This window comes from Ambystoma mexicanum, chromosome 7p (assembly GCF_040938575.1).
Source record: "Ambystoma mexicanum isolate Mex_15411 chromosome 7p, UKY_AmexF1_1, whole genome shotgun sequence".
NCBI lineage: Eukaryota > Metazoa > Chordata > Amphibia > Caudata > Ambystomatidae > Ambystoma > Ambystoma mexicanum.
Window position 1 is genome coordinate 9,683,186 of NC_090939.1, and position 15,930 is coordinate 9,699,115.

General features: G+C 49.5%; 1 protein-coding gene across 4 annotated transcripts in view; it reads right to left on the bottom strand.

Moving 5' to 3' along the window:
- Nucleotides 1–15,930, bottom strand: part of WDR4 (WD repeat domain 4) — a 210,759-nt gene that overhangs the window by 92,364 nt on the left and 102,465 nt on the right. For all 4 annotated transcript variants that reach the window (XR_011283383.1, XM_069635657.1, XM_069635656.1 and 1 more), the window contains exon 6: nucleotides 11,383–11,443. Coding sequence is in view for 3 of the 4 variants with exons in the window: in XM_069635657.1 (XP_069491758.1) it covers nucleotides 11,383–11,443 (61 nt within the window). In the remaining variant the exon portion in view is untranslated. The remainder of the gene's footprint in view (nucleotides 1–11,382; nucleotides 11,444–15,930) is intronic.

A 15,930-nucleotide genomic window follows, 5' to 3' on the forward strand; every position in this document is an offset into this window, starting at 1 on the left:
CTCCCAAAGCAGTACCAAAACAAGGAGGAGGGAAAGAATTTAGAAGCAAAATTTTAGAATAGCCAATCAAATAGCCGAGCAAAGGACCGCCTTGCCAAAGGCCAGATCCTGCCCTCTGATGGAATCGAGGGAATAATGCCGTACAAATGTATGTACTGAAGCCCAGGTGGCTGCATCACAGATGTTGCGAATAGGAACACCCCTCTGCAGGGCAGTAGATGCAGCCACACCCCTGGTAGAATGGGCCCGCAAGCCAGCCGGTGGGTCCTTACCCGCCAAACGGTAACACTCCGAGATGGCCAAAATAATCCAGCGGGACAAAGTCTGTTTCGTCACAGCTTGCCCCAAACGCTCTCCAGCGTAACCAATAAAGAGTTGATCGTCCACTCTGACCCGGGACATGCGTGAAACATAAAAGCTTAAAGCTCTCCTAGGATCAAGCCTATGGAGCCTCTCCTCTTCCTTACCAGGATGCGGAGGAGGATAGAATGCCGGAAGAACAACCTTCTGGGCTAAATGAAATTCCGTCACTACCTTCGGAAGAAAAGAAGGACGATCTCGAAGGACAACCCTGTCCTTGTGAAAAAACAGTGAAGGGTGGCTTAACTGAAAGTGCCTGTAACTCACTCACCCTGCGAGCGGAAGTAACCGCAACTAAAAACACAGTTTTCAGAGTTAACAGCCTCAAAGGGCAAGAATGTAAAGGCTCAAACGGAGCACCCATAAGAAACCTAAGAACAAGGTTTAAATCCCAACCGGGCACCAGGAAAGGTGACGGAGGAAACACATTAGTGAGCCCTTTCAGAAACTGTGAAATTAAAGGGATTTTAAAGTAAGAACACTCTTCAGACGAGCGCTTAAAGATGGACAGCGCCGCCAGGTAACCTTTAATGGTACCCACTTGCAAGCCCCTGTGGGCCAGAGAAAGCAAAAAGGACAGAACCATGGGGATGTCTCATGCAAAAGGATCCACGTTCCGAACTCTGCACCAGTCGCAGAACTTACGCCAACGGCAACGGTACAGCGACTTCGTTGCTGGCCTACGGGCCGAAAGCAACACCTCCATCACGTCTTCAGGGAGGTCCCAATCCATATACCTCAACCTTTCAGAAGCCAAGCGTGAAGGTTGAGGGATCCGACCTCTGGATGGAGAACCTGACCCCCCTCCCGTGAGAGCAGATCGTCTCGGTAGGGAAGACGACGTGGAGGGCAGATGGACAAGTCGAGAAGGTCCGGGTACCACGTCCTCCGAGCCCACGCCGGAGCAATGAGGATCATCCGGGAACCGAACTACCGTAACCTCCGCAGCACTTGCGGGATGAAGGGGACTGGAGGAAACGCGTACAGCAGCGGGAATGACCACTCCACCACGAACGCGTCTCCCAAGGCTCCTTTCGGAGGAAATTCCCGCGAGCAAAACCTTTCGCACTTCCGGTTGACACTGGAGGCGAAGAGATCCACTTGAGGGGTCCCCCAAAGGGCGAAGATCTCCAAGAGAATCTCCTGAGCCAACTCCCACTCGCGAGAGATCGCGCTCTGCCTGCTCAGAGCGTCCGCCGTCACGTTTTCGTCTCCGGCCAGATGAACTGCAGAGATCGAAACTTCCTGCTGGATGGCCCAGAACCCGAGCTGCATCGCCTCCCTGCACAGAGGAAGTGACCCTGCCCCCCCCTTTTTGTTGAGGTAGTGCATGGCCACTGTGTTGTCCGTCAGGATCAGGACATTCTTTCCTCTCACAGTCGGCAGAAAAGCCTTCAGGGCTAGCCTGACGGCCCTAAGCTCCAACAGATTGATATGGAGTCTGGACTCCGACAGAGACCAACGACCACTGACTGTCAGCCCGTTGGCATGAGCTCCCCATCCCGTGAGGGATGCATCCGTCACGATTGTCACCTCCGGCCAGGGAAGCCAAAATGGAGCCCCCTTCATCAAGTTGCCTTCGACGGCCCACCACAGAAGGTCCTGGGCGACCGAGGGCGGCACCTGAACCGGGTCCGACATCCTGCCGGAGGACTGCGACCATTGCGTCTTGAGTGCCCACTGCAAAGATCTCATTCGCAGGCGAGCCTCTGGCACCAGAAGAATGCAGGATGCCATGAGGCCGAGCAACCTTAAGATCTCGAACGCTGGGAGCGTCTGGGCCTGCTGAAACTTGTGCACCATCTGCTGAATGTGAAGAGCCCTCACCTGGGGAGGAAAACACTGCCCCAGGGAAGTGTCGAGCACAGCTCCGATGTACTGGAGCCTCTGTGTTGGCGTCAAATGGGACTTCTTTAAATTGAGGGAGAAGCCCAGCCTGTGAAGGGAGTGGCAGGTGACGGACAGATGATCCAGGACTTGCTCGGGAGAGCTCCCCCTGATCAACCAATCGTCCAGGTAGGGGTAGACGTGAATCCCCCCTTGCCTGAGATGCGCTGCCACCACCACCATGAGCTTGGTGAAAACCCTCGGGGCGGAGGTCAATCCGAACGGCAGGACCCGAAACTGAAAGTGCGAGTCGCCAACCGCGAACCTCAGGTACTTCTTGTGCTTGGGATGGATCGGCACATGGAAGTAAGCATCCTTGAGGTCGAGTGACACCAACCAGTCCTGAAGCTGAAGGGCCTGGAGGACTTGAGAGAGAGAGTGACCATCTTGAACTTGTCCTTCCTGAGGAGTTTGTTCAAACCGCGCAAGTCCATGATGGGTCTCAATCCCCCGTCTTTTTTGGAAATCAAAAAATAAGGGGAATACCATCCCTTGTTCCTCTCCGCTACAGGCACCAGTTCTATAGCGCCCTTCTCCAGCAGGGCTTGAATTTCCTGTGCAAGGAGCAGATCCGGACACTTCAAAGAGAGGTTCCCCGGTGGATTGTCGCGAGGCCTGTGCCGAAAGGGAAGACAGTAGCCGTGGGTTATGATCTCCAGAACCCACACATCCGAAGTAATGGCTTGCCACTCTACAAGATGCTGCGCCAGCCTTCCCCCAACCGGCGAACCATGGGACCTGGCCTCATGACTGAGTAGGAGCGGCTGCGGCGTTACCTGAGGGCAAAGAGGCAACTGCCCGAGCGGCCTTGGCACCACAGGTACCCTGTCGTCCACCTCTGGTACCCCTGCGTTGGCCTCTTTGACTGCCAGCTCCTCTCGCTTTACTGAAGGACGAGTAATAGCGAAAGGAACCACCCCTCCACTGCTGTCCCCTAGGACGAAAAGGCGGAGGTTGGCGAACTGCAGCGCCCAACGACTTCGCTGCAGCTTTTGAGGTCTGCAACCTCTCAAGGCTCTCGTCAGCCTTGCTGCCAAAAAGGTGTTCACCGTCAAAGGGCATGTTGAGGAGCCGGGACTGCACATCAGGAGCAAACCCCGACTTCCGCAACCACGCAGACCTGCGTATCACAGTGCTCGCCGCCATGGACCTACTGACGCATTCAGCCAAGTCCAGACCCGACTGAACGGACTCACACATGGCATCCTTACCATCCTGGACCATAGCAAGGAAACCATCCCGTTCATCCCCTTCGGGAATATGTTCAGCCGCTAACGCAACACAGTTCCACAGAGTGTGCGTGAAACGTGACAAGGCACAAATGGAGTTGGCCGCCTGAAGCGCCATACCACCAGAAGAAAACACTTTCTTCGCCCAGCCATCAAAACGTTTGTCGTCCCTATCAGGAGGGATGGTAGGGTACGACGCCTGCTTTGCCGGGGCCGTGGCCGCCTGCACCACCAAACTTTCCGGAGTGGGGTGCCTGGTCAAGTAGCAGGGGTCGCTACTGGCTGGACGGTATTTACGCGACAAGGATCTGCCCACCGCCGGGAGACTCTCCGGAGCAGTCCAAGCCGCCGCCACCCTTCTCTGTAAAGCCTTATGGAACGGCAGTACCGGGTCAGTTGGGGGACCAACATCAAGGAGGTCCGTCAGATCATCCTGCACAAACTCCCCTGGGGGAGCAGACCATCCCAGATACTCAGACACCCTAGCCATAAGGCGCCGGTACGAGGAATCGGCGTGGGAGCCAGGCTCAGGCCTACAAAATTCCACCTCCGGAGAGGTGTCCAGTCCACTGGCATCATGCAGTGACTGCCTCAAATCGTCAAACTGACTATGGCCCGAGACAATGTCATCTGGCACCTGACTAGGAACCAGGCCATCAGAATCCTCATCCGGCTCTGAAATATATTCCCGGTGGCGAAAAGGCACCCGAGAGTACTTGCTCTTAACCAGAGCCTTCCTAGGGGGTACACCCGTGACACGGGCACCTCCGACATGAAAGGCGTCGATGGCGTCGAGCGAATCGGCGCAGACGTTGAGAAAACCGGCAACGGCGCCGAGAGGATCGGCGTCGAGGAAATCTGCGTCGACGTCAGATGCAGCGCCTCCAGTATCGGCGGCGTCGACACAGCCCTCGAAGCCGGAGCCCCGAGCGTGTCCCTCGACGACCTGATCGTCGACGGCTTCGACGACTTCCTCGAAGCCGGAGCCTCGAGAAAGCCTGTCGACGCCCTCGACGCCTCAGACGTCGATGTCTTCCTCGAAGACTTCACAGGAGCACACGGTCTCGAACGCGTCGAGGACCGGGACCTGGAACGGGTACGGCGAGAACGAGCCTCCTTGTCCTAACGGGACCGCTCCCGTGACTCGTGCCGACCACTCTTGCGAGCGGAGTCTCTCGACCTCTCACGGCCGACCCCACTCGGGGGCACGGACGGATGAGTACCCTGCGACTCAAGAATCGCCAACATTTTCTTCCCGAAGGAAGCCCATTCCTCCGGCGTCGCACGGCTGGTGGGGTAACCGACGTGCCGTGCAGAATCCTCGGAAGAGGACCTGGAAGGCGACCGGTGACGGCGCTTCCGAGAATTCCTCGAAGAGGCTGAGGAGTGGCGAGACCCACTCCTAGAAGAAGACCGACGAGACTTCCGACGATGACGCGGAGAGTCACCCCTCGAAAGCCCCGCCGACTTCGACTTCCGGGGCTTGAACACCCGACCTACCGACAACAACTTCTTACGTTCACGTAAGGCTTTGGATGTGAGCGACTGGCAGTCGATACAGTCATCCGTATCGTGGGCCTCCCCGAGGCACCAGAGGCAGGCGTCGTGCGAGTCAGTCACCGACATCTTGGACCCACACTCCCCGCACTTCTTAAAGCCCGGACGCGGGGTTGAAGACGAAGTGGAAGACATCGCCGAAGGAAATTCACAAACGAACAGGTTCGAAGAACCAGAAAGAACAGAACTCCAAAGAGTCGAGGCTTAGAACCGAGAAACACGAAGCAACACGTTCGCGGAAAAACGGAACTGAGGCTACGGGCGTCGTGCGTCCTACTTATCACATCGGATGACGTCGGACGAGGTCCTCGACGTTGGCGCATCGACGCAGGACGCAGACGCCGGAAAAGTTTCCGAAGCAGCACAGCTGTGGTGATTACATGTCATAGATATGGAATACGTCGGAGGACCCAATCCCCTCGAAGTTAATCTATATTTTGCCTGTATGTTATAAGTAGTTGCACATTTCATTACCTTGATTTAAACCAGTATCACAGGTGTCCATTACATTTATCCATTTTGCTTCTTTCCTTCTCAATAGTTGCTTTTTCTCTCTATACCAAAAAAGGAAATTTGGTCAAGGTCGTCGTCTAAGTGTTCATGTTAAAATGGATTGCCATATAGTACTTGCAATGTATAAACGGTCCCACTGACATTGATGCCATAGATAAATTGCGTGTTGCAGTTGATAAACTGTAAAATCTTTTTAACTTTACCATTTGGTAGTTGTATAGTCTTTCCCCCAACCCCTCCCCCCCCCCCCCCAAATATCATCCGTTTACAAATTTTACTGTTACCACATTTGTGGTTACCTTGCGGAGGAGGGCGATTCCACATTGACTGGATGGTTTTCTTAGCTTTAATGGGAGTGATAAAGCTTGTGTTAATTACACTCTTAATGGTTGGTACCTTCAGAAACATCAATGCCAGCATTTCATCCAAAAAAACCATTGATGTCCTGATCGAATTTTATGGTATGCCAATCTCTTTTTAGGGTTTTTTCTATGTTATGTACATCCAAACTGTAGTTGGTAATTATTCTTAGTTTGCGATATGTTTCGTGAGAGGGGACTTTGGACTGGTCAATAAGTAGCTCCCTTCTGTCTTTCATGTTGACTTTCTTAAATTAGTGTTTGAGATTCTTTTCATCGTAGCCCCTTTGCTTACATATATCCATCATTTTGTCTGCGTGTTTTAAGAATTCACCGTTACCTGTACGGGTGCTTTTGATTCCAAGATGTTCTACAAATGGGATGTTCACTATTTGCGTGAAGGATGCTATAGCCAGCTGTAGGTTTTATGAACAAGGTTGTGTGGATTTAATTTTTCTCTACGTAAAGTTCCAAGTCTAAGAAACTGATTCTTTCTGTATTTTCATTCATGGTTAGGTTAATATTGTATTGATTAGCTGTCATGATCTCTGCTTCCAAAAGATCAGGACTTGCCCGACTCTTGGAAGCAGACCCATAACCCCGGTTCCGAGGGCCAGCCAGTCCCAATTGGGACCTTTTGGACCCTGTCCTGGCACGAGTGGCACCAGGCTCATAAAGATGCCCAGTCCCAGCGCTAGAAGCGCCTGGGCTCATAATGCTTGGGTGGACTTACCTGCAGCAGACCATGCTGCTTACTTACTTGCCAGTTGAACCCCTGATCCTCTTCTGTTTGGGACTACTTTTCCTGTTGGGTGGGGCAGGAGCCACTCCCTAGGTTCAGAACACTGGAACTCTTCTGGAAAGCAGGAACTCTTTTCTTACCTAGGCGTGGCTGTGGAAGGAGACACCTAAGCACTACAGGAGGCTATTTAAACCACACCCGATGGATGAATCTTGCTTTGCGTTATTCTGCATTCTCTGCAGCAGAACGCTCATCGTGTCTTCTGCTTCTGATCCTGCGCCTAAGGGAACAAAGGCTTACCATCCTGGAATCCAGTCTTCAGCAGCACCTGTAAAGACAAAAAAAGAACAGGTTAGCACTACGGTCTTCAGTGGCAGCGCATCTCTTACCTGGTCCATCGGCTGTCACCAACGCCTCGCGCTGTATTCCGGCATCTGAAAGACAAAAGCTTACCAGCTCTTCGCACGCTCCGGAGGCCTTCGGCGCTGCATCCCGCATCTGAAAGACAAAAGAAGGGGCGTTTAAAGACATTGGGCAACTTTATTACTCACGTGCCATTACTCCTTCCCACGCCGAATCCAGTGGGTATTCCAGCACCCTTCAGCTTCTCTAAAGCTCCGAACTTGTACCTGCAAGATAAAAGGGACAGTTAGTGCGCATCGTGAAGCAGGCTACAAGCGCTTACTTACGTGCTTCCAGGCGCTTCTATTCCTCACGCGGGTTCGATCCTCAACTCTCATCAGCCCGCCATCGCCGGAACCCTGCAAAACAAGAGATATCATTACAAAAGACTTTTAAGACATTTGAAGTGCCCAGAACTTACCGTTCGTGCAGTTAACGACGGACAGCAGTCCTCTGAGGTCAAGAGGCCTGCACCCTTATCCAGTGAAGAAACTGGTTACGGCACCCTGCCCCGAGGCAGATGGAGAGCTCGGCGTTCACTTACCTAAGGTGAGGGCGTTAACCTTTGGGGTTCTACAGGAGAAGAGAAAGGGAAGAGGAGAGAGGCACCCAATAACCCCAGTTCATTAATCCCATATTTTCTATCTGCAGACATCTTACTCTTCGAGTCAGACATACAGTGCACAGAGGTCCAGCCCAAAGAGCCAACCGTGTGTTACACATCACCTTTGAAGATACGGCATTCACCCAGTCAAGACCGGCGCCTCTGCGGGAATCAGGTGAGCGTTACATTATCATTGAGATATTTGACATACTCTAGCAAGGATGTTTTATCACCATCCCAGATGATGAGAATATCATCTATGTACCGAACCCAAAACACTGTTTTCAGTGAAGGCTGGATGTCCCCAAGCATTCCCGGTCTCAAAATGTCACATGAAAAGGTTGGCATAGGATGGGCACATTTTGCTCCCATTGCCGTTCATGGTTGCCGTCGATAAATTTGATAATTGAAACCATTTTTTGCGGTTCAATGTGAATTTCAGCATCTCAATTATCTTATTTTGTGAAGGATATGAGATTGATCGTGATTTTAGAAAATGTAATGTATGGATGCCCATTTCATGTTGGATACTAGTATAAAGGGATGTGACATCCCGTGTGACCAGTATATAGTTTGGTTCCCATGATATGGATTGCAACTGTTGTATTACGCGTTTAGACTTTGATGAATGATGCCAGATTGGAGGCTAAAGGTTGTGGGTGGAGATCAATGTATTGCAATATCCTTTGACTTTTTGAAGGGAAGTAAAGCCTTCAGCTTCACTTCCCTGGCCTTTTTGTCATTTGTTATAGGAAAATCGGATCAGTCCTTCAGACTAGCAGTACTAGGTTACTATGTTTCCTCTCACTGTTGTGCCATTATAACATTGCTCACAGCAACTTACAGTGCAATGGGGATACTTTTGCATCACCTAGCTTTTTACACTTGGGATTTTTGGTTACTTTTATATATGCCTAAAGACAAGCTGTTTGCGTTATTTCTAATGTACTACTAGTTCTAGTTTTAGTTCCCTAAAATGAGAAAACAGTAGTTGTGCCCGATTGGATATACTGGCTGTTTGAATGGTGCAGATCCTTGCCATTAGTGGGCTTGGGCATGGCACTTGCTTCTAGGCTGAATTTTGGATAAGACGAGCAGCTCTGCAGCCATTTCTTCAGGTCAACGTTGGAGCCAAGAATGCCTCAAAAAGGCCACTGAAGATCCAAAGACTCCGGAAGAGGCCTAGCATCCCTTCCTGCGTCTAGCTTGGTGAAGCCCTGTTACTACCCGATTTCCGAAGACCATGGGGGGTGCTTCGGCCCTTGGACTAGTGTGACTAACTAGTCTAGACCTGCATCAGTGAATCTTGCATTTCTTAATCGCCAGGCGTTACATCTGGACCTAACAGAAAGAATTCACTGCTCCTGGGAACTCTTCAATTAACCAGCGGCAGGAAAACCAACAGCAGGAAAACAAACCAATGGTGGGAAAAGCAACCTCCAGCAACCCCCCCACTCAACCCCCTGTGCCTTTTCCCAGATGACTTGATTGGTTAAGTAAACACAAAGCATTTGTCTCTACCTGTCATCCATAGGATAACATTGGGAACCAGTCACTTTGTATCCCAACCTTCCATTCCACTGCCTTTTGGTCATCGATTCTGAAAATTACTTACCCAGTAACTGTGTAGAAGATCATCTTTGAACTATCCCCAACACAAGTAAATTAGAACCTCCCTCCAAAGACTCCTAAAGTTAGGAGACTTCACTTCTGACTTGGTTCCATCGTTAGGGCATTAATTTACTTACTGTGTCAAGTCAGAAGAAAGACATTGACTCGCGGATGACATGCGAGAAACCTGAAGGTGTCTCACCCGCTATTCCCAGGGATCGGTCATCCAGGTGGCGAGAACACAGCCATCGCTTTTGGATCCAGTTCCTGGGGTGGACTAGTGCATGAGGATCACCTGGATGAGGGGTCTTCAGGGAGTCAAAGTGGGACACTGGACGGCGAGACGTGGCATCGACTTCCCTGAAACACCCTGTCCCCATCTTACCGGGCAGAGTACTTAGGAACTCAACCCCCTCCCCACTTTCCGACACAAACACTTTCTCATGGACAGCTCACTGTGAAAGAAAACAGACTAACACCCGAGTCGTATACCTGACAGGTTCCAATACAATGGTCAGGCAATTACTGATCATTACACACACCCGACTTCATCACACTCCCCCGCCACACGAATAAAAGGCAGACCACAAAAGCACACCGAGCAAGGCAGAGCTCACGAGGAAGCAGAAGTTCCAAGATGGCAGTTCAATACAGGGAGAAAGATGCCAAGAACAAAGGATTGCAAGGAGGGAAGTGCCCTTGACCTTATCAGAGGAAGACTGGTACTTTCATGAGCCTTCCAGCCATGCTCTTCTTTCTGGTTCTATACTGCATCGGATTTGTAGGTCTGTTCGTGTTTTTTGTTGTGCCCCCACTCCCTTTCGTGTTCCCCCCCTCCTGTCTCACCGCCGACCCCCCTACGTAATCTCCCATGCCCTCTCCCCTGCCTGGGTTCACCTCTCCCTATCCCGTCCTTTCCTTCCCGCACCCCTTATGATACTCTATGCCTAGCCTATCTTTTCAAACTGTGTTTCTATCGACTATCCTATCTCTCTCACCAAGTCTGGCAGGAAGAAGTTCAAAAGGGACATCCTGGTCTCCAACCCAGGCCTCCCTATTGCTCTACCAGTGCTTCCTCCAGACAGACCCATACCAACATACTCGGTCATTCCCTCTCCAGGCCTATGGACCCCCCCCGCCGCCATATGGTCTCTGTTCTCGCTCCTTTTTCCTCTTCTCCCATTGTGAAGGAGGATCTGACCCCTGAAGAGGGTGATCCGGGTAAAATAGTGAATCACCTGAATTGAGTACTTGTAAGAGGAAAATAACTTCGTTTGTTTTGGCATATCAGGCCCTATGAAAGAAGAGACAGAGGCAAAGACTTGTGCACAGATGGCCCTGATGCCAATGACTGAACTGTATTCCTTGTGCTAAAGAAGCCAGAGATTGGCCTGAACATTCTGACATATTTTAGTGAACACCTTTCTTTTTCATAAACACTATCCCCACACTATTTGTATTTAGAGGTAAGGATTGGCAATAGGTTTTTTAGTATAGGCCCTTATATTTTGACAAGACACCACTAGGACTGCGTTACTATTTGATGGTCGTAGATTGCTCCAGTCTGTAGATTTAGGATTAGATAGGAGTTTATCATACCTTTGTTGAAGTTGAATAAACACACTTAAACTGTGGTCACTTGTGTCCGTCTTACTGTTGATACCATGCCTTACTTACACACAATGTATTCTTTATTAAAATAAAAGTGAAGGCCTAACTTTCCCCATGTCTTTGGGTAGTCCCTTCCCATATTAATAATGAAGCTGCTTGTTTGTCAGTCGTGTATGTCCCATGAAACAAGTCTGCCGTCCCAAACTACCCTACGCGGACCCCACCACTAAGAAAACTAACCCGGGTCAGGAGAATGACTCCGCTCTCTTGAGGGTACTGCTAGTACCAGTCTAATATATAATCGCAAATAGTCTCTTGTGACTTCCTGTATTAGTCTCTTTAATTACCCAAAGGGGATGCTACAATGTCTTTTTTTCACTCAAATCCCTTTTAGTTCTCCCTGAGTAGCTTTATAATTTAGTCATATACCGGCGTGTGCCCTTAAACCTCTGTGTTGCTTGTGTATCTTTTCAAGTGAAACAGCACAACAGGAACCTTCATACTCACCCCGGAACTAGACACTAAAAGATCAGGAGCCCACGGAAGAACAAGGAGCTGAGACACAAACCTACAGAGAAATCACAAAATTAGACTATTTGAAGAAGGTGAACAGAAAGCAAAACAGGAAATTCAAGATTGACCTGCACCATGACCTTGCAACATCTAGATTCCGTCCTTTCCCTACAGAATAGCACTTCTGCATACACATCCTATTCAGAGTTATATGTGCAGTAGAGCATTTTCTTTATGTGGAGAACGTGACGGAAGATATTTTATCCACAATCTGTTCAGAGGCTCCAACATCCCTCTGCAGCCTTTAGAGGCTTTCAGCTCTGCACAAGGGCACACCCTTTCACTGGTGGTACAAGAGTACTGCAATTACCCTGGGGTTCCAAGCTGAACATCTGAATGACGTTAAGGAAAAGATCACGGACTGCAATAGGAAAGTAAATGTGACGAAGCCCAAGCCCAGCAGCTTTGGGTTCATACTGCACCTCTATGGAGGGGCCCAAGTCATGGTTTTATTCATTCATTGCTTCTTTTAAATGTATTCCCTGGAGAGGCCTCACCAGGGACACCAGTGTGTGAACACACGCATAGAGATCCTTCGGCTTCTCAAGGAGATCACATAATGTACCCCGATATTATCCACACTCCTGCGTGTCAAGTGTTTCCAGTTGGTAGCAGTGTTACTTAACTAGTAGCTTGGTTTTGATAAAACTGAATTCCATTTTGCGGCTCATTCTCACTCACTTTGTGGGATCCCCAAACTTTTTACAGAATGACACCATATTTACACTTTCGTTTTGGGACTAGAGGAACCTCCACTGATTCACCCCAGTCACTGCTACCCTTCATTTCTCATGCGTCTTAGTAGCCCATATGGATAGTGCAAGGAAGATTTCTCAACAATCCTTTAAGAGGGGCCATGCAACCATCTAACCTAATGGTAGAGCAAATTCAACCAAAAGGGAAGCCAAATGCCTATAAAAAGGTCAGCAATGAGGCAGAGCAGCCAGGCTTAACTTCAGGAGGCAAGGGTGGTCTATTACTCTACACAGTTCAAAAACACCCAACACTGGCCCGTATACTGAAAAAAAACACAAAGTAACGCATAAAATCGATCAGGTTACAATAAGCACTTTAGGCACACAAAAACCATGAACCAGTGTATGTACAAAAACAATCGTCAATTGAGACACTTTTTGCCCCACAGCTAACATACAATGCCATTATCCAGTGATGAGTCCTATAAATATCGTCTAAATAGGGGAGGGTGGTGAGACCAGGGAACCCAGACTCAGCAAAACATTGCAGTTAACAGTCATGATTAGTACCAAATATTGCCACACAATTAATTCCTGCCCCTTTGACACAGGAAAATTGGCGCTTTCCTTGGTCACCTGAATTGAACAAATGATTTCACTATAGCTCCCATAATCCTTAGAGACTGCATTAGCAATTTAATTGGATTCACCTGAAAGGAAAGGCAACACAGCCTCCCGGAAGAATGTTGGGACACGAAAGCGCTAGGAGGAGGAACAGCAGTACAAATGCAGCATAAAGGATCCAACCCTGTGAACGTTTGGCAACAATTGAGATCTAACCCAGTGAATTTGGGATTTTACCCAATTCTTTTTTCTTTATTCAGGTAGTCACCCCCCTTTTGATTCTACAAATACACAAACAGTAAATAGAGACTGGAGCAAAAGCGTGACACCTAAAAAAAAAAATATACAAAAAAAATGAGTTTCTATTTACAGCATAATCAACATGCAAGCAAATCTATCCATGAAGCATCAAGCAACACAATAGCAAAGGCAATGCAATGGGCATTAGTTTAAGGCTGGACAACAATGCAGTTATCGGGAGCACAACACAAGATAATAAATCAAACCGTGTTAGTCACTAGGACTCATAAAAAAAAAAAATCTTAGAGCAGACAATAGTTACCACAAGGGAAACAGTAACAATGTAATTTATAAAGCAAGAAATGTAATGCAGGACTCTAGAATTTTAGCACGTGGTCCCGATTTTTTCTGTATTTTGTAGTCTTTGAACCTGCACTTTAAGGATGAAGAGAGATCCCAGGAAAAACGTCACTGGCGAGCCAAGTACTGGTATGTTTCAAAGTTCCCCAAGGAACACAGGACAAAGTCAGTAAGCGGTGCTGCTGATCGGGTAAAAAGCCAGGGAGATCCAAGTTCTACCCCACAGGTGCAGATGGTGACGACCCACCCACCAAATCAACTAAGACACCTTGAAGAGATCCTGGGCCAGGTCCCAAGAGCAGTTACAGCCAAACAAGGCCTAGCCCCCCCCCCCAATTTAAGTCAATGGGAAAGGAATAACAGTTTATTTTTTTATTGTACTCATATAGGGCTTTTAGCGAAAGGTTGACACCCGCCTGGATAGATCTCCTACAAGGGGCAATTGGGAAGCGCCGAGTAGAAATACAGGAATCACTCCCTCCCCACAGGCCCAGGGGTATGAAGTCCAGGCTAAACAACCATTTAAGTAGAGATCTTCTACAGGGCGAACTGCAGGGGTCCGGTCACCCAGGGACTTGACAACGACCCCAAAAGCCCAAAATAGAACAATTGTCTTCCTAGGAGTGGAACCACCATCCAGAAAGCAGCATCGGATGTGGATTTAGATGGACGCAAAGACAGGTTCCAGAGACTCATCGAACAAGTTATCTAGCAGAAGTATTCCTAGAACAGACACTAGAGTGGAGGCGACCCATTACGGCCCAGAGGAGCACATGAGGCAGTTTGTTGGGCAATGGCAGTTTCCCATACCAAGGAAGGCGGCCCTGGTGGTACACTGCTGCAAATCAGCCCCGAAAAAAGGTCCCAGCACAGGAAGACCGGCACAAGCCAATGAGGTGGACCAAGGAGGATATCCACGAGCCGCATATCTTTTTTTTTTTTTAAAGTTCTTCCCCTTGTCATTTTGTTTCGTGGTCCCCCTTTGTGGACGATATGGTACAGTCAAAATGGCAGCTTTGCTGACATTGGCTTATCCTCAGCCCACAAAGACACCCTCCATTTAGGATTAGACCAGTGCAGACTATTCATCCAGATATCCCAATCAACATCTGCAGGACTGCCTATTTGGCAGTTCTAAGGGCGAGTCCAGATTGGCTGGCCCGCAGAATGTGTGTGATCATTTGAGTGAACGTTCTGTAAAGGGCCATTCAAGGACTCAGGCAACAATAAAAGTCCAAATGAGTTATAGGACAGGGATCCACTGGCTCCACCACCCAGGCTACAGGTGGCCTCTGTACCTAATACGCATTACTGTGGTTTCTGAAATGTGGTAAACTAGAGTTTTTCTCCCCTCGCAGGACTCTCAAACTTAGGTGGCCTCTCCACTGTGTACCTAATACGCATTTACTGTTTTTCTGGAATGTGGTAAACTTGAGCTTGCCGCTCACTTCCCGTCTGCGTGCTCTCATCTCGTCTGTCTTCCCCCCCACTCCCTCCTACTCCATGGTGCTCTCTATCTCGCCTATCTTCTCTAACTGCTTCTCTATTGACTATCCTGCTCGCCTCACTAAATCTGGTAGGAAAAAGTTTAAAAAGGACATCCTGGTCTCCAACTCAGGCCTCCCTATCGCTGACACCTACACTAGTGCCTCCTCTAAGGAAACTCACCGACATCCTCTTTTTCGTCCCTTCGCCTGACCTATGGACCCTTCATATGGTCTCTGTGCTCTCTCCTTTCTCCTCTTCTCCCATTAATGGTGGCACCCGTTGGGATGTCCTCTTGGCCCCCTTCCACTCCTCTAAGGCCATCATTAATGTCTACGCTAATGGGACCATCTTGGTCCAAGGCCCTCAGGCCAACCTTCACCTCTTTGATAGACGCTTCCCACGCCTCATCAACTTCCTTTCCTCTCCTGCTGTCCCCCCTCCTCCTCTGTCCTCGGCTACCTTGCCTCTACCCTCCCTCCCTGCCCCCTCTTGTGCTCCTCCTTCACCTCTGCAGGGCGTACCTCTGATCTGTACCCCTCCCCGGAAGTCCTTCAAGGATGGCAACCTTCTCCACATTGCCACTCTTAACTCTCGCTCTGCCATCAAACATTCCTCTGATATCTGTCGCCTTCTTGAGGAACTGGACCTTGACGTCCTCGGTCTCACGGAGACATGGTTCACGACCAGTTTTGTCACCAGCTTTGAGACACTCCTACCTGACGGTTACAAGATCCTCGCCGTGCCCAGGCCCAACCGTGCAGGGGGGGGTGTAGCCCTCATCTTCCCTGAGTGGATTCCTGTCACTCCTACGCAGACCTACTCTTTTGAATGTCTTGTCTGCCGGCTCTCTCTCTCTCCCCTGGCCACTCGCTTGCTGTGGCTACTATCTATCGGCCACCTGGTCAAATTTCCTCCTTCCTGAGTGGGCTGACCTCTCCTCCTCACTCCTGTCCTTTACCACTCAACTCCTCTTTCTTGGTGACTTCAACATCCACCTGGATGCCTCCTTTCCCCCCTCCGGACTCCTTCGTGACCAATGCGACTCTCTCTCTCTCTATTCTCCCATCTGGGCCTA